Below are 19,151 nucleotides of genomic sequence, written 5' to 3' on the forward strand. Positions count from 1 at the left end.
TGCCTGTGTGTATAGATTCACGAGCCTAAAAGAAGCTTCTCTGGGTGCTGGGTGTGTGCCTTGGGAGATGCAAGCAGTAACACCATTAGCAGCCACAGTGAAGCTCCAGGTTGATGGGGAGAAGGAATTGGCCTCGTATAGGCAGTAAGAGAAATCTAGTAAAACAGAGGGTCCTACCCAGGAGAGGGTGGGACATTGGGGAACATTCACCCAAGTTTATTTTAACCATGGCCCAAGGAAAAAGAGGAGGCAACTTCAAATACTATCAGGATAGATACCACTGTCTGTGGTGCCCAATATCAGGGCTGAAAGAGGAGGAGGTGGTGTTCTCAGCTTAAGAGGGGAATCGGCTGGAAATGTGAGAACAACAGAATTCAGTCCTTAAGGAGCAGAATCTGGGCCTGAACCAAGTTCCGGTCCCTGCTGGGAAGGAAGGGGGTCCCCCTGCCACACAGAAGAGGCCACGGGAGCACCAATAATTGGGCTCCCTGCTAAGGGTCAGATCCATTACCCCATGTGGCCAACCCTCATGACAAGGCAGTGCCATGGGCATCATAACCACACGAGCCAGGTCACAGGTTCAGAGCAGCACCCAAGGAATTAGGAGACTAGCCTAGTCTCTACCGAGAGGCAGATTTAAACCTGGGCTGGTTCGCTTCCAGATCTCACCCTTTCCCACTATTCCATAGGCTCTCCCATTCCTGAGAGCTTGGAGATGGATGAGCAAGTATACAGCCTCTTACCCGTGAGGAAGAGAGATGGTGGTTCAAGGTGAAACCCAACCTGTCCTGTGGCCTAAGGCTGGTTTGAGGGCAGGCAGAAGTCATAGCCAGGAATCCTTGCTGGGTTCAGCAGCCCCTGACTCACTCATCTGATACCAGAAAAATGAATCCAACCACCTCATTGAGTTTTCCAGCGACATCAAGCTCACACCTTTATACTTTAAAACTTCTCTAAAAACTCCTTTTGGAAGGAAATCATTCTAAAACATTACACTCATATGTAGCTCATGGGTGGTCTCCAGACAGCGCTCAGCGGTGGAAGTCGGGGGTGGGAGCAGCCCCTGGGAGCCAGAACCTAATGGAAATCTTGCCGGGATGCTGAGGATCACACAGAAACCAATGGCTCCTGCTAAGCTATGTTTTCAGAAGTTACAACAGTGTCAGGGGGCTGTTTGCCTTTATGCCAAATGGCATTAGAGCGCCTTTAAATGCTTGTGACCGCTTTAAAAGGCTTCTGTGGTGTTGCTTCCCTACTACCAGGCTATCAGGGGTCACTTGCTGCTCTAAATGTGCTTCTGATCTGTGTGTACACAAACACACATGGACACATTAAAATTGTGAACAACAGATAAATAGTCCATAATTGAAGGCTGGAGAGTCTATCCTGTGAGTAAAGCGCATGAATATTGTACCTGCTCAGGAATCCTTTCTGCTCCCGCTGGACCCCACAATGTTGCTCTGTAGTTGGTCTCTAGATAAATGAACTGTTACTGCATGTTAATCCGATTACCATTTGCCTCTTCGATTGGAAAAGTCCACCAAAGATTGCAATATGGATTGTTCCCAGTAATAGGAGACAGTTGGAATACTTAAGACAAGGAAGGCAGCATCAGGTAGAGATGAAGAAGCATCTTTGGCATTGGAAAAATGTGGGTGAGAGTCCTGGTGTCCCTACTTTTTTCCCAGCTGCATGATTGATTTGGAGGCAGGCCATCCGCCTACCACTCTGAGCCTTACAGCCATGAGGATGAAAGATACTGTAGGAAGACCTGACAAAAATCGGGTCAGCAGGGGCCAGGAAATCAGAATGTTTGGGTGCTTGCAGGTGTCAGGAAGGAAGACCAAGAGTAATTGGGCAGGAAACGAACAGTAAATGAGACACCCATCCTGGCTTTACAGAAGGCGGTAGACACTGTGTGTGCCTTGTGTGTAGCCCAGAAGCCCTGGTGGCTGTCCCAGAGAGGGACTCAAGGGGAGGGGCTAGCACTCTGTACCCCACCCTTCTTTCCTGCTCCGATTAACACTAGGCTGGTGGGCCTGGCAGGGAGGGAGAAAAAGGAAGTCCCCACAATGGTTTGCAGCACCTGAACTTGGTGATGAAAGGAAGCAGCACAAACAAAGCAACCATCTCTCCTTCCTCAAAGCCCCATCTACCTAGGGACCAGGCTGGGAAACAGGTACTTCTCTGGGCCTTAGCCCAGAAGGGGTGGTGTGGGGAAGGAGAGAATGGCAGGGAAGCTTGGTGGCAAGGTGGGTGCCTCCTGTCTCTGCATTTCTTTTGGTTTCTGCCTCTAGCCCTCCATTTAGCCACAGAGCACCTACTCTGGGCTAGACATTGGGCTAGGGGGCTGGGAACACGGAGATAAATCATGCATAATCCTGGCTCCTGGAGAAAGACCTCTCGGTCCTGTGTCCCTGCCTCCTGCCTTCCTTACCCACCAAACCCTCGCCCCACTTCTCTGAGACCCTGTCTCTTCTGCTCTCTGACTGTGTTCTGTTATGTCTTACCCGGACTCTGCAGTGTGTGTGCTCCCAGCGGGAAGCGACACAAAGAGGGGAGGGCAGAAAGGAGGGAATCCCGCTGACATCACTGTTCATTAGCATGTGTGACCTCATCAGGGGCGGGACAATTTCCCCAGGTGTCTAGGGGGGAGGACACGTGGTGGGGGGGTGGTATTTAAAGGGAAAAGCTGACAGTGCTGCTAAATGAGATAGCGGTGCTGCTGGTCGCCCGGGCTGCACACACACGCACACCGATGCATTCGGACCTGGACGCCGACATGGACACGGACACAGAAACCACAGCACTCTGCCCCTCCGGCAGCCACCAGAATTCCCCACCAGGGACGCCCACACCAGGTGAGGCAGAGCGGGGCAGATTTTGGCTGGAACCATGGGGGTGGGAGCCGAAGCTTTGTGGGGAGGTCAGAACTAGGGGGTTAAAGGAGCTTGAACCCAAACAGCAAGAAGGGTAGAGCAAGTTGGAAAGGGGGGAAGCCGCCCACTCACACTAGGAATGGGGCTGAACTGGGGGGTGGGGGGGAAAAGCTGCTTAAATACCCCCCTCCCCCTCACTCTCAGGGCTACGCTGGGGAAATTTGTACTTGGCTCCCTAGGTCCGACTCATTCCCAAGAGGCAGGAGGAAAGGAACGGGAAAGGGAAGGGGCGGCCCCCAAGCCTGGGAATCACGGGCAAGGGGCTGCCCTGGGGACCTGTTGTAAGGGTTTCTTCTGGCTCCTGGAGGCCCTGGCTGCTAGCCAGGTATTGATCCTGGGCTATTTCCAGCCTCTCTCCATCCCCCTTTGTTGTGTCTGTCCATCTTCCTCCTGTTACCCTGACCCGTGCATTGTCACGCTCTTACGCTCCTGCTCTTTCACTGTCTCCCTCTCCCACCCTCCCTCTTCCTCACCATGAACACAATATTTTCTCCAACTCACGGAAACAGCCAGGGGTGCAGGATTCTCACGCACTGGGGGAGACTCACCTACAAGGCCACAGGAAGAGGCAGCCCCTCTCATGCACACACCCAGAGACACAAAGCACACATCTCAAAGAGCAAAGGATCTTCCCTGAGATCGGGCTCCCCGCAAAGTTTTTTGACTACCACTACCCGCCCCCACAGAACATGGGCAGCAGCTTCAGTTTCTCATCCCGGAGCCAGCAAGCCAGGGGGTTGCCAGTGCAGGAAGCAGCAGGGGCAAGGCCTCTTGGCCGAAGGAAGAGCAGCCCCCAGCCAGAGGGTGTGCCTATGTGTCAGTGTGAAGTGTGAGTGGGTGTGCAAGGCTGCACACAGGCGCCTCCCCTGCATGGGGCAGTTTTTGAATAGGTTGTGGCTGGAGCCACTTTGGACAAGCCATCAGGTCAGCTCCTTAGCGCCCCACCAGTTCAGGCTTCTGGGAGAGTTTCGGTGTAAGGGGTCAGACCAAAGATTCTCAGCTCCTTCTGGGTCATGGTCATCAACTGGGCCTCTAAAGCTGGAGCAACCAGGATTGAGCCCTGTGCAGATGGCTAGGCACACCCCGCTCATACCTTCTTTCTCTTTGCCCCCCAGAAGCAAATGCCACCCTGCTGAAGAAGTCAGAGAAACTGTTGGCAGGGTTGGACCGGAGCGGGCCACCCTCTGCCCCCGGGGTCCCCAGACGAAGAGGCAGCATGCCTGTCCCCTACAAGCACCAGCTGCGGCGGGCCCAGGCTGTAGATGAACTTGACTGGCCACCTCAAGCCTCATCCTCTGGCTCTTCTGACTCCTTGGGCTCAGGGGAGGCAGCCACCACCCAAAAGGATGGCATCTTCAAGGTCATGCTTGTGGGGGAGAGTGGCGTGGGCAAGAGCTCCTTAGCGGGCACTTTTGGCGGTCTCCAGGGAGACAGTACTCATGAGCCGGAGAATCCAGGTATTTCGGGGAGCCCTGCAAGGATTGAGGGTGCCTCCAGAGCTAGTCAGGGATGGGAGAGCTCAAGGCATGAGCAGCCCCTAGGAGCCAGAACCTCAGAGAAGTTTCTCCAATGCTTTTTGTGGCAACCTCCCTGGAGGACGGTCCCTGGTTCTGGGATCTGAGGCATCCCTGGCTACCAGCTCTCACAGTGTTGGGAGCTTCCTAACGGGCACTATTCCCTGTCCTTATTCCCCAGCAGAGGACACCTATGAGAGACGCATCATGGTGGATAAGGAGGAAGTCACCTTAGTTGTTTATGACATCTGGGAACAGGTGAGAACTAACACGCGGCTGCAAGCAGGTGATGACCCCTGGGAGAACTGGGGAAGGGCAAAGCCTGGGTGAAGGCTGGTGGGACTGCAGGCGCTGGTTTCAACACGTGTTATCATCTTAGAGAGCAAAGGCCCCCAACAGTGCGCATGTCATGGCCTCAAGATCCACTTCTCTCCAGGGTCTTCTGACCCAGAGGAAAGTTAGGATTTGAATTTGGCGAACCCTGCAGCTGCAAGCCAGGCTAAACATTCTGAAACTGACCCTAGCCATACTTTTTTTCAGCCTGGAAGAGTCTGACCCCCCAAGAGTTCAGGGCTCTGGCATGTCAGGGAAAGAAAAAGAGAAAGTGAGGACTTGTGAACGTTTGGATGTAAATGGTCACTATATAGAAACCAGAGACCAGGTTACATAACACTTGAAGAGCAGTCATTTCTTAAACTTTCTTGAGCTTATGTATCAGAAAATAGGACGGGCCACCCTAGCCTGGGATCCTGTGTCTCCAGTTCCCCAGTGCGGGCTCACATTACTAACTTGCGCCTCCCCCCCACACACCCTGGACATGGAGATTCTGCCGTCCACTAGCTCTGCGGTTCCACACAGGTGGTTTCTCCCGCACATCCTGATTCCTCGTCCGAGATCGTAGGTGCTGGGCAGATGTTCCCTCGCTTCCCCGCCCTGACGTTCTGTGACTTCCCGCCCCTCTGCAGGGGGATGGCGCGGGGTGGCTGCAGGACCACTGCCTTCAGACCGGGGATGCCTTTCTCATCGTCTTCTCAGTCACTGACCGACGGAGCTTCTCCAAAGTTCCAGAGACTCTACTTCGACTCCGCGCTGGGAGGCCCCACCATGACCTGCCCGTCATCCTCGTTGGAAACAAGAGTGACCTGGCCCGCTCCCGGGAGGTCTCCCTGGAGGGTGGGTATCCTGAGCCGCGTCCATACCTGCCATCCTAAGGTATCCTCTCCCTTCCAAGTCACCTCTTTCGCGTAAGGCGTTTTTACCGCCAGCTGCACAAACCTAAGGACATTTAGCCGCGGGCTAAGCGCAGTCTCCCAATGCCCATGCCTAGGGCCCTGAGCAGCTCCTCTCTCCACTCCCCGTCACGTCTTCTCACTGCCCCCTTTTCCCTCCCCGCGATCCCTGCTTTGCCGTCTTCGCCTCAGCCCCTTTCCAGGGCGCACCCTGCCCAGGCCCAGCGCACCCGCAGGCGCCTGACCCCGTCCCTCCCCGCAGAGGGCCGCCACCTGGCAGGAATACTGAGTTGCAAGCACATCGAGACGTCGGCCGCGCTGCACCACAACACGCGGGAGCTCTTCGAGGGCGCCGTCCGCCAGATCCGGCTGAGGCGGGGCCGGGGCCACGCGGGGGGCCAGCGGCCAGAGCGGGGCAGCCCCGAGGGCCCCGCGCCACCCGCGCGGCGCGAGAGCCTCACCAAGAAGGCCAAGCGCTTCCTTGCCAACCTGGTGCCCCGCAACGCCAAGTTCTTCAAGCAGCGCTCTAGGTCGTGTCACGACCTCTCCGTGCTCTGAGCCGCGGTCGCCATGGTCACCGCGGTCGCCATGGTCACCACGGTCGCCATGGTCACCACTCTCGGCTCGCCCGCTCGCCCCGCCACGCCCTGTCCGACTTCCTTTGTGAAGACAGCCAAGGCTGGAGGGGGGGCGGGGGGGGATGTAGACTAGGAAACCAAAAACTCCCAGGACGCCCTGGTGTGACCACGGCCAGAGGGGGGAGGGGCGGTCTCTGAAATACCCCTCCGCCCCTGGGCGCAGGAGGCAGTGCTCAGACCCGAGGGCGGGCGCGCCGGCGGGCAGGAAGGAAAATCGTTCTGCAAGGTACGGTATTTTGTTCATTACTTCGCGCTTTACCACCTCTCCGGTAGAGACCCTAAAACCGAGAACTGGAAAAGTGCTTGGGAGACTCTTTTACAGGGTTTTCCACCTTTGTACTGTGCACGAATATGCCTCACCTTTAAGAGATTCTTAAAGGTAAAGACACGGAGACCCTTCTTGGAGACTTTTCCTACAATGTTCTGGCTCTTATCTGCTGCACTTGTCCACTTTGCCTTTAAGAAGTTCTTAAAGGCAAGGGCCTGGTAGTGCTATTTTTTGAGAACTGATTTTGTGATTTATCACTACACCACGGCACTTCCCCTTTAAGGCTCTTAAAGGTAAGGTGTGGACAGACTTTTGCCTTCAGATGCCAGCGTGAGGAGCTGAGCGGGGGGGTGGTAACTCCCCTTTGGCCAGGGCCCAGGAAGTACCAGCAAGGGTCCACCCTTCCCTTTTGAATAAAGAATTTTTCTACTGCACCTATTCACTTTGACTTTATTTTCAACGCCCCCACAGAAGGGATGGATGTGGGAAACTCTTGTCTGTTACAGACAAGAAAACTCAGGCCCGAAGGAGCAAGGAACCTAACTCTCTAGGGAGGCCTCGGAACTGACTTAGTCCTGATGTAGTCCGTGACCGGTGGCCACAGCCCCTTGGCGATGATTGGGTCTAACTCGTGCCGTTGCCTTGCCGTTGAAGAAACAGGCCTGGAGAGGAGCTAGAAGTAATTTAGTACCTTAGTGACACGTAGTACCCAGTACCCATCTCTTGACCCTACCTTATACTGCAAGAAGCGGGCTGGAGGCTACAGTTAGCTCCCAGAGCTACGTTCGGCTATGCCCTGGACTGGCTCCAGGTGAGGCCACACCCACCGGAGAGGCCCACCAGCTGGGTCAGGACGGGGTCAGCCTGCACCTCCCCTGCCGGCTCCACCACCCCAGCTGTCACCTGCGAAGCCGGGGTGAGAACTGAAGCTGTCAGTGCCTTCCTGCTGACGCCCACGCCTGCTGCTGCCTGAGCCACGAGTCTGAACAAAGGGAACAGAGGCAGCAGCAGCTCCCCTCACACTTACACATGCAGTACAGTTACCTGAGCACCCAGGGGCCAGGCCTCCGCCTCACCCCACTCAGGTTCCCAGAACTTGATGGAAAGAGGAAGGAGATGTCTGTCTTCTTAGTCCTTACAGCTGCAGAGGGCCAAGTGAGACCAGCCCAGCGTGAGATATGATAGGGACACTATCCTTAGGACTTTATTCACTTTATCTGTTAATTCTTTAATGACTATATAAGGTGTTACTACCTGTTTTTACTGTGGAAGAAACAGAGTTTAAGTAACCTGTCTGAGAGGTCAGTAAGCAGAGCTGGGATTCCACTCATGTCTGCTTGATATTTAATGATTTTATCAACCTTTGCATCTGAGGTTCCCTTTCCAGTAAGGATTGGGGGGGGGGGGGCGGGGGCGGGGAGAGGAAGAGGAACAGTAGAAGAAATGCAGGCAACACAATGAGCAGGGTCGTGGGCAGTGGCTGTGGTGAAAGGGCCAGAGAAATGACATGGCTGTAGTAGAGTAAGCCAGCTCTAATCTCTGGGGACCATGAACAAAGACAGTTCAAATGTTAAAATGCAGGAAAACACACTGGGCCCATTAAGAGACCAGATGGTTCTGCAGTTTAATTGAAACTTCAGAGACATGAAGGGGGGGGTAAGAGAGGAACATGGAAAAGGCTTGAAGCCCTATTACAAAGGACCTTAAATGCTGGCAAAGGAGTTAGTGCTGTAGGCAATAAGATGGATGGTCTTGCCCTGACCAGTTTGGCTCAGTGGATAGAGCGTCGGCCTGCAGACTCAGGGGTCCCAGGTTTGATTCCAGTCAAGGGCATGTACCTTGGTTGTGGGCACATACCCAGTAGGGAGTGTGCAGGAGGCTGCTGATCGATGTTTCTCTCTCATCGATGTTTCTAACTCTCTATCCCTCTCCCTTCCTCTCTGTAAAAAAATCAATAATATATATTTTTAAAAAAAAGATGGATGGTCTTTGGGAAAAAGAGGCTGGGAGAGGTGTATATGGATTAGAGCAGCAGAGGCAAGGCCTGAGGACCTGACTGTAGGAACCAATTACAAGTGTTACATCTGAAGGGCAGTGAAGGACCATCCTGAGACAGATAGCAGTGGGAAAGTAGAGACAGCCTGGGTATGAGAGTCAGAATAGATGGGACTTGGCAACTGAGTGGCTGGGTATAAAGAGGGAGGAATTGCAGGTTGTGGGAGGATGCTAAGGCATTAAGAGTTAGGGTTAGCTCAGCTGGTATGGCCCAGTTGGTTGAATGTCATCCCATGCACCAGTAGGTCACCAGCTGAATTCCTGGTCAGGGCACATGCCTGGATTGTGGGCTCGACCCCAGTAGGGGGCATGCAGGAGGCAGTTGATTGATGTTTCTCTTTCATCAATGTTTCTATCTCTCTCTCCCCCTCCCTTCCCCTCTCTGAAATTAAAAAAAAAAACACATTTTTTTTTTAAAAAGGGTTCAGCCAGTGTTGCTCAGTGGTTGAGCATCAACCCATGAACCAAGAGGTCATTGGTTCAATTCTCAGTAGGGGCACATGCCTGGGTTGCAGGCTCAATCCCTGGTTGGGGTGGGTACAGTCTCTCTCCTTTCTTCTCTCTAAAATAATTTTTTAAAAATATATTTTATTGAATTTTTACAGAGAGGAAGAGAGAGGGAGTTAGAAACATCAATGAGAGAGAAACATCCATCAGCTGCCTCCTGCACACCCCCTACTGGGGATGTGCCCACAATCAAGGTACATGGCCTTGACCGGAATCGAACCTGGGACCCCTGAGTCTGCAGGCGGACGCTCTATCCACTGAACCAAACTGGTTAGGGCTAAAATAAATTTTTTAAAAAAGAAGGTGGAAATACAGTCACCAGAGGCTACTGCCCAGGGAGGAGGGCTTTTCTAGAGGAAGAGTACCACCAATGGTCAAAGGTGGCAGTGGGGGGGGGGGGGGATGAGAAACAAGAAAGCCCAGTGCCTTGCCCAGCCAAGGTGGCTTAGTGGTTGAGCATTGACCTATGAACCAGGAAGTCATGGTTTGATTCCCAGTCAGGGCACATGCCTGGGTTGTGGACTCAGTCCCCAGTGTGGGGCATGCAGGAGACAGCCGATCAATGATTCTCTCTTATCATTGATGTTTCTATCCCTTTCTCCCTCTTCCTTCCTCTCTGAAATCAATAAAAATATATTTTAAAAAAAAGACAGAAAGCCCAGTGCCTTTCATGTGGCAGAATTCTGAAGATGATGATGGCTGGACGGGGAACCACATACACCACAGGCTTCCCTCCCCCAACTCAGCCAGTCTATCAGCCGACCCATCTGTGTGTTCCCTCCAGACGCCTACAGGGAAGAGCTCAGAACAGAAGGAAACTGAAGTCACGCTCCTGCCAGACTTGGGAGAAGTGGGGTCTTCTCTAAGAGCCAGGCCATTTTTCTTCCTCCCTTGATCAAGGCAAAGTACAGCCTGGCTGCTGATCTGGATTGGCGTGAGAGATAGCTAAGGGCCCTGGGACCCGAGCTGGCTGTGCCAGGAAGACCTCCTCTGCTCTTGTGCTCCCTTAACCACTGTGATTTTGTCGTGGGGTCTGTGCTCTTACCAGCCCACCCCTTATCCCCATCCCCCCAGCACTTAAGGCCTTCTCACTGGCCCAGAGCACAGACTGTGCCCTCCCCTAAGGGGACAGGGGAGAGGCCAGTCCTGTGTCTTGGAAGGCATTCCTTCCTCTGCTTAAAGTTAGGTCATTAGGCCCTGCGGCATCTAATAGTTTCTACAGAGACTGGACCAGGGTCTCTTGTCTTCTGAAAGGCTGCCAGTCATGCAATGACAACTTCATTGCATGGGTTAAACACTCACTCCCAGAAAGTCCACTCATATGTACATCTTTTATTAAATTAACACTAGAGGCCCGGTGCACAAATTCATGCACAGTGGGGCCCCAAGGGAGGTGGGGGTGGGGCCGGGACACGATTAGCCCCCTGGGCAGGCGGTGGGACACCCTTGCAGCCTGGGATCCCTGTCCTGCTGACATTCAAGCTGGTTGTTAGGAGCCACCTGACGGCCACTTTTATATTGTTTCTTCCTTGCGGAGTGTCTAGGGAGGGGAAGCAGCCGCAGTGCCGGAGGCCAACTTCCAGGAGGCCAGCAGCACTGTCAGGATTGTTTGGTGCCTGGCCTGTTCTCTAGAGATTGGACCTGCAGGACTACTGAGGGAGTGAGTGGCTGCCGCCTGGCTGGTGGGCCACTGGGCCAGGTGGGTCAGCTGAGCGACATTCCCATGTGGGAGCATACGGACCACAAGGGGCAGCTCCTGTGTTGAGCATCTGCCCCCTGGTGGTCAGTGTGCATCATAGCGACCGGTCATTCAGTCACTTAGGCTTTTATATATTTAGATAGTTCCAATCCACATCAGTCCAAGTAAAATTTTCCTGGATATTATTATCTTTCATATACAAATGCTTATTGTTCCTCTCAGATATTACACTATGGCAATCACTGTGCTGGGCCCTCTGAGGAAAACAAATACAGATAAGAATCTATCCCTGCCCTCAGGTAACTTACAACTGACCAGGAGAAATGAAACAAGGTGGTGACAGCACTACTATGGACAAATGGCAGCATACTATACCACATTCCATCTAATTGGGGGTAACCGCCTGCGCTTTAAATTTTCTATGAAAGAAAGAAACAAAATTTAGAAGACATATTTTAGCAACTGGGGCTTGAAGGATGTATGCTGAAGAGTGTAGATAGATGGAGGAAAGAAGGAAAACCACCCCTTGTGAAACTACATGAGCAAACGCACAGGAGAAATGGTGGGCAGCCCGCCCCATGATAGATAAAGACCTTCCCTATACAAAAGGCAACATTTGGGTGGATGGTGCAGCCAAGTTGTTAAGGGGCCACAAAAGGATAACAGCATCCTGCTTCTTAATCCTTTATCATCTTTTTTTTTTTTTTTTTTTTTTTTGCAGGACATTATTTTTTTTTTTTTTTTTAATATTTTTTATTGATTAAGATATTACATATGTGTACCCTCTACCCCCCCTCTCCCCGCTCACCCCCTCACCCCCCCGTTGTCCGTGTCCATTGGTTAGGCCTATATGCTTACATATAAGTCCTTTGGTTGATCTTTCCCCCTTGCCCCCACCCTCCCCTACCTTCCCTCCAAGGCCCGACAGTCCAATCAATGCCTCTCCGTCTCTGGATCAGTCCTTGTTCATCAGTTTATGTTGTTCATTATATTCCACAAATAAGTGAGATCTTGTGGTATTTATCCACTCTCCAGTTCCATCCATGCTGTGGCAAATGGTAAGAGTTCCTTTTTCTTTTTCCTCTTCTTAAAGAATACCTTTCAGCATTTCATATAATGCTGGTTTGGTGGTGATGAACTCCTTTAGCTTTTTCTTATCCGTGAAGCTCTTTATCTGACCTTCCATTCTGAATGATAGCTTTGCTGGATAAAGTAATCTTGGTTGCAGGTTCTTGCTATTCATCTCTTTGAATATTTCTTGCCACTCTCTTCTGGCCTGCATGGTTTCTGTTGAGAAATCAGCTGACAGTCGGATGGGTACTCCCTTGTAGGTAACTGACTGTCTTTCTCTTGCTGCTTTTAAGATTCTCTCTTTATCTTTTGCTCTTGGCATTTTAATTATGATGTGTCTTGGTGTGGTCCTCTTTGGATTCCTTTTGTTTGGGGTTCTCTGCGCTTCCTGGACTTGTAAGTCCATTTCTTTCACCAGGTGGGGGAAGTTTTCTGTCATTATTTCTTCAAAAAGATTTTCAATATCTTGCCCTCTCTCTCCTTCTGGTACCCCTATAATTCTGATGTTGGTACGCTTGAAGTTGTCCCAGAGGTTCCTTACACTATCTTCATATTTTTTGAATCTCTTTTCTTTTTTCTTTTTCGGTTGGGTATTTTTTGTTTCTTTGCATTTCAAATCTTTGACTTGATTCTTGGGATCCTCTTGTCTGCTGTTGGATCTCTGTAAAGTATTCTTTATTTCAGTCAGTGTATGCATAATTTCTAATTGGTCCTTTTTCATGACCTCCATGGTCTCACCATACTCCTTGAGGGATTTATTAAATTTATCGGCGGTTTCCATAAAATTCTTGAAAAACCTTATAAACGTGGCCTTGAACTCTATATCCAGTCGTCTGGCCTCCTCCGTTTCTGCCAATTGTGACCTGTTTCTTTGTCTCCGCATTTTGGCTGCTTCCCTGTGTTGATAGAGTGGCCTGCGCGCCGGGTGTCCTGTAGGGCCCAGTGGCTCAGCCTCCCCAGTTACCTGGGGTGGACACTCTTGGTGCCTCGATTGTTGTAGGATCACTGGGAGGAATTGACCTCCAGGCCAATTGGCTGTGGGAAGCAGCTGTGTCTGAAGTGGGAGAATGGTCCCCCTCTGACCACTGGGTACAGTGGCTCCTGGATCTAAGGAGGTGCTAATTCAGCCCCTGCCTGAGGCCACAGAGCAGGAACTACGAAGAGGCTCAGCTGTGAAGCAATGCAAGCCGCTGCGGGGCCTTGGGCCTTCTCTTGGAAGTTCCGGGTCTGGCTGGCCCGGCTGCAGTTAGGTAATTATCAGGTTGCAAAGTTCTGGGGCATTCACATGCAAAAGCCTCTGCCGCAGCCCGGGTGGGGCGTGGTCTCAGGGAGTCAAAAGGCCTGAGAAAGAAGCAATGGCTGATTCTCCGCGCCCGGAGTCGCACGTCTCAGTGTCCCGGTAACGGCTGCAAGCACCTCTGAGGGAAAGCGGCCCCCCAAGTTCGCCCGCTGCTGCCTGAGAGAGCAGCCTCTGCCCGTATGAGTCCTGGGTCCCCAGAGACTTCCCAGAACCGGAGATCAGAGCAGTCGGGAGCTTGTGATTCAAAAAGACAGCCGCGTCCTCAGGTGCCACCCCCTTTCCGCGCGCGCGAGCCGCCGCGTACCTCTGCACTCGGCCTCCGCAGCTCCTCTGGCTCTCAGCGTGCTTTTCTTTTCTTCTAGTTGTAGAAATTACACTCAGCCAGCCTTCCTGTTGTTTTGGACGATGTTTGCTCCGTCCTTTGGGATAATTTTCTATTGCTGTGGGAAGCGACTATTTCCCGGTGTTTATCTATGCCGCCATCTTAGTTTCTCTCTCTCCTTTATCATCTTGGTGGCTTTCTAATGCACACATGGTCAAGGTACCTTTTCATCTATTGAATCTTGCTGTCATGCCTCCATAGCTTGGTGGCCTTGTAAACTCAAGATGTGAATACAGCTGGGCAGGCGTGGCTCAGTGGTTGAGTGTCTACCTATGAACCAGGAGGTCACGGTTTGATTCCCAATCAGGACACATGCCTGGGTTGCAGGCTTGATACCCAGTGTGGAGCATGAAGGAGGCAGCCAATCAGATTCTCTCTCATCATTAATGTTTCTCTCTCTCCCCCTTCCTCTCTGAAATAAATAAAAATACTTTTTTTTTAAAAAGTGAATTCAGCCGTAACCGGTTTGGCTCGGTGGATAGAGCGTCTGCCTGTGGACTGTAGGGTCCCGGGTTTGATTCCGGTCAAGGGCATGTACCTTGGTTGCGGGCATATCCCCAGTGGGGGGTGTGCAGGAGGCAGCTGGTTGATGTGTCTCTCTCATCGATGTTTCTAACTCTCTATCCCTCTTCCTTCCTCTCTGTAAAAAATCAATGAAATATATTTTAAAAAAATAAAAAAATAAAAAGTGAATTCAAATTCAGTGGGGCCTTGAAGGCATTTTATTAGCACTCAGGCCCACTACTTTTTGGATGGAGGTCTAGGGAGAAAAGTCACTATTTATTTATTTATTTATTATTAATCCTCACCCTAGGATATTTTTTCCATTGTGTAGAAGGGAGAGAGGGAGAGACATTGATTTGAGAGATACACATTGATTGGTTACCTCCTGCATGCTCCCCAAATGGGGCTGGGGATCAAACTTGCTGCAACCCAGATACATGCCCTTGACTGGGAATTGAACCTGTGATCCTTTGGTGCACAGGCCAATGTGCTAACCATTGAACCACTGGCCAGGGTGAAAAGTCATTCGTAAACTCTGTCCTTCTAAACCTCAGCTCTCCCAACTATGCAACGAAGATAGCACCTACCCTTGTAGAATAGTTATGAGGACTAAATAAAATGCCAGTATCTTTGTAATTTGTCAAGCATTATACAAATGAGCAGTGGAAAGTAATGTTTTTTGACACCTGTGTCCTGGTCCCTTATTCAGGCATTTGGCAATTTACTAGCCTCTCAAAGCACACCACCACTCTGGAAATACAAATTTAAGTTGTGGTCTGCAAGGTCCAACATACCTCACACAGGACTCACAGGTGAGCCATTATTGGACTTGTTATTTTAGGGAGGACTGGGGAAAAGATTGACATCTAAAGCCTACGTGATGGTGTTATACTACACAGTTTTCCATTTTTTGTTCAAATGACAACTGGTCTTTAGGCAGAGAACCTGTGATTTAAAATACTTATTCTGGCCATAACCGGTTTGGCTCAGTGGATAGAGCGTCGGCCTGTGGACTGAGGGGTCCCAGGTTCGATTCCGGTTAGGGGCATGTGCCTTGGTTGTGGGCACATCTCCAGTGGGGAGTGTGCAGGAGGCAGCTGATCGATGTTTCTCTCTCGTCGATGTTTCTGGCTCTCTCTCTCCCTTCCTCTCTGTAAAAAATCAATAAAATATATTTAAAAAATAAAATACTTATTCTGAAAGGAAATTGCCATAGCAGGGCTAGGTTCTGGAGACTAACAGCAGGTGCTACAGGAATGCTTGGGAGGTTAGGGCTCTAACAGTTACTGCCAGAAAAAGCAGAGCACTAGGTACCCTGAAGGCACCTGGGGTGGGGGGGAGGGAGGGGGGGGGGCTCATCTTGATTTTTCAAAGCCATCTGCCCTAATCTGATTAGACAGTTTCAGGCATAAAAAAGATTGGACAGTGGGATCTGTTTTCCTGAAAGTTAGGCTGGCTGCATGTGACCCAGGACCTTGTGAGCCTGGGACTTTTAGCACAGGAACAATTAAGGTTTATTTTCATCATGGTCCCTTCCTTTCCTCTCCTCTCTGTAAATCTTGAGCATTCTCTGAAGTTGGGGAGGAGGGTGAGGTCAGGCAGGAAGTCAAGTGTGTAGGCATACAGAGGAATGGGGAAAATGATGGCAGTAGTAATGACAAGCTAACAAGTTCTAAGCCCCCTACAGAGATCATTTCATTTAATCCTCACAACCCTAAAATAGGTACTGTTGTTATTAATATATTGCAAATGAGTTTTCAAAGCCATCTGGCCATAATCTGATTATATAGAGTTGGAGTTAGAGAAGTAAAGTAACATGCAAGCTCACTCAGCTGGTTTGAGACACAAGAGATCAGGCAGTGTTGCTCCAGAGTGTGACCAATTTGTTACAGGTTGGAGGTCCCCTGGGTTGGTTTGGCCCAAGAATTGAGAGAAGGAGGCTAATTCTCAGTACCACATATTCTAAACACATAGGCACCATGATGCTTGAAAGTTAATTGAAACTCCCATCCTTTCTGGAACACTGGCACGAGTTTGATAAGTCTCTGATTTCCATCATCGTTTCCACCTCTACAATCCAGCACTGACTGGCTCCTTTCCAGTTTCAGGCACCTCATCCATATCTATCCATTGCCCTCAAAAATAACTGCTTAATGACTCTCCAGTAACTCCAGTCAACTCCATAAGGTCTCTTGAAAGCAGATCATCTGAGAGAACTAACAGAACTCATCCAACTTTTAAAGTGATCTTTGATCAGCTCTTTCCTTGTCTCCCCCTTCCCACATGACCTAAGCTGGCTGATCTACTTCACCTCACACAAAGCTCTCTCAACCAAGAGCAGAGCAAATCAGTTCTGGACACAGAGTGCAAAAGTTGGGAGGGAGGATGATGTTTGAAGTTAGAAGATTCAGACCCACAGTTTCTCAGACTTCAGAATTCCTTTCCTCCATCCAGCTCATAACTATAGATTTCACCTGGTTGCCATGGAAATATCAGTCTCTGGTGTATGGCAAGAGCATTTTAGACAGAAAGCATCACAGGCTACCATGGTAACACTAAAGAGAGTAAAGTTGCCTCCTCACTTGAAGGGGTGAGGAAGGAATAGATGAAGCTGCCAGGAAGGCAGGCTAGAAGGGACAGCCTTTAGAAACCCTGGCTCCCCCATGAGCAGGGAGGGACTTAATTCAACAGATGTGTAATATGTGCAGGCAAAGCACTAATGAAAAGGACACTTCTATGACTGGTCTCATTCAGCCATAACCATCTATTAATAGAGTATACAAAGAACTGTAAATTAAGGCAGAATAAGACCTGTAATGGGACAAAGAATACTAAAAAGGGAATTCAGTTCCATCTAGGAAAGTTTCAGAGTCTTAAAGGACTAGATTTTGACAAGCAGAAGGGCAGGAAGAAAGAAAATGAGCAGACATGGAGTGGAAATTTTCAGGATATACTGCGAACTAGGTATAGAGACAGAAAAGGTGAGACTTCCCCATGACTCCAAGGCCTGGCTTCCACAGTGTGCTGAAGCAGGGTAAGATGAAGATCAAGGGATCTGAAGCTACACTGCCTGGACCGAAATCCTGAACTTGGTAACTTTGTAATTGTGGGGCAAATTATTAACCTCTTTGGGTATCAGTTTCCTTATTTACAACATAAAGATAAAAGAATCTACCTCAGAGGATCACTAGAGGATGAAATGATTCAATATACATCGTGGGTACATTGCCTAACCCAAAACAAATCCTGCATAAATGTTATCTTATCACCTCCTACCACTTCTTTTCAGAGCCAAGATACACTCTTCTAACTGTCCAAGTATTACTTCCTGAATCCCAATGTCAAGAATACAGCAATTTAAAGGAGAAGGAGGAAATGCCACTGCCTTAGAGAAGACAAAAGCATAGGCTAGATAAGCCAAAAGTCAGGTGAAAATCACATTATGAATTGAGAACTGGTGGGGGAAATTCCAACTATGCTGGGAAAGACTCCTGGTCAGTGTCCCCTCTCCCCTCATCCTTGCCACCATGCTCGGGCAGGAGAGGTTGAGGGAGATTTCTTTTACCTTTCGCTGGGCCCAGAGGCTGTTTACTGCCCCCTTTTCTCCACTCCAACCACTCCCAACAGAGGAATGACTAGGCACTGAGTCATACGTAGTGACACGGCTGTCACCCACTCGTCACCTTACATAGGTTAAGACTAGAGAAGCAGTGTTTCTTCACTTCCACCATTGTCTCTCTCCCAGCAGGAGGATGTATGAGGCAAGACCAGGAGGCCAGGAAGAGCTGAACTAAAGGAGCCAACGTGCAGGAAGCCCAGAGTTGTTAGGAATAGGAATATAAAGAAACACTAGCCAAGTGGCTCAGTGACTAGAGTGTCGGCCTGCAGACTGAAGGGTCCCTGGTTTGATTCTGGTCAGGAGCATGTACCTCGGTTGCAGGCTCGATCCTCAGTCCTGGTCAGGTGCAGGCAGGAGGCAACCAATCAATGTTTCTCTCCCCCCCCCCCCCGCCCCTCCTCCTCCCCTCCATTCTCCCTAAACATCAATGGAGAAAAAGACAGGGGTGAGTAGGAGAGAGATGAGATGAACTTGCAGGAAGCTGGAGGCTTCTTGGAAGAGTCACATTCTAAGCTGAGTCAGAAGGATGTCTGACCGATGGGGAGGAAGGGGACAGGCATTTCAGGCTGAGGGAGCAGCACAAGTAAAGACAGAGGAGCCCAGGTGAAAATTTATTGATCTGATTCTGGAACAGTGGCATCACAGAGGCCCTTTACAAAGACAATCAAAGGACGATAAAAACAGCAACAAAACTAACTTGTGTTGTTTTCCTTCTGCCTCACAACTGGACAGTCTTCAATAAAACTCAGACAATTAAAAAAAATCAATGGAAAAATATCCTCAGGTGAGGATTAACAACAAAACCAACAGCAAAAAACAACAAGCAGATGGGGGTCCATCTAAGGAGGGCAGGGAGGTGAGGCCTGTGGGTATTTATAGTTCTGCAGGAGTTAGAGACTGCCATGAGGAGGCCTGGTCCACAGCTTCAGGATGATGAACAAAAATGGCCCGCGCTGTGCTTCTCAGGATGCATTAGCAGCAAATCAATAACTATAGGGGGGCTGGGCCATAGCCAGCTGCTCCTACCTAAAAATAATGCATCCTCCTTCCCTTCCCCCAGGTTCAGAGAGCAGACTAGGGAAGGGGTGGGGGTGGCAGCAAAACAGAAGCAGCAAGACTGCAGCAGCCTAGAAGAACCAAGAGCTAGTCCTGGGTCCCAGTGGTCTTTTATACCACAAACAGGCTTCAAGTACTTAACACTTGTGTTAAAAGCAACCCCAGAAGTAAACATCACCAGAAAACCATCACTCTGCTTTAGAAGTCTGAGAGCTGACAAATTAAAACTTAACAGCAATTATCCATATTTTTAGCAAGATAATAAAGTCTTAACATTCTGTTGCCATAGAGACCAGTAAAGAATGAAGGAGCCCCACCAGCCCTGCCCCTGAACCTCAGACCTCCTCCTCTTGGCTGATTTCTAGCTGGT

At 50.2% G+C, this 19,151-nt stretch overlaps 1 protein-coding gene across 3 annotated transcripts; it reads left to right on the forward strand.

Moving 5' to 3' along the window:
* The first annotated feature begins 2,723 nt into the window (after positions 1-2,723).
* On the forward strand, positions 2,724-7,022 carry REM2 (RRAD and GEM like GTPase 2). Of its 3 annotated transcripts, none has more exons than XM_081103792.1 (5): positions 2,724-2,861; positions 4,055-4,396; positions 4,635-4,711; positions 5,419-5,626; positions 5,945-7,022. In XM_081103792.1, the coding sequence occupies exons 1-5, from the start codon at positions 2,759-2,761 to the stop codon at positions 6,238-6,240; spliced, it is 1,026 nt and encodes a 341-aa protein (XP_080959918.1). In that variant the 5' UTR covers positions 2,724-2,758; the 3' UTR covers positions 6,241-7,022. The 3 variants fall into 3 exon arrangements, with proteins under 3 accessions (XP_080959918.1, XP_080959920.1, XP_080959919.1); XM_081103794.1 differs by having other exon boundaries at positions 6,484-7,022; XM_081103793.1 differs by having other exon boundaries at positions 4,638-4,711.
* Positions 7,023-19,151: the final 12,129 nt, after the last annotated feature.

This window comes from Myotis nattereri (genome assembly GCF_964212035.1).
Source record: "Myotis nattereri genome assembly, chromosome: 1".
NCBI lineage: Eukaryota > Metazoa > Chordata > Mammalia > Chiroptera > Vespertilionidae > Myotis > Myotis nattereri.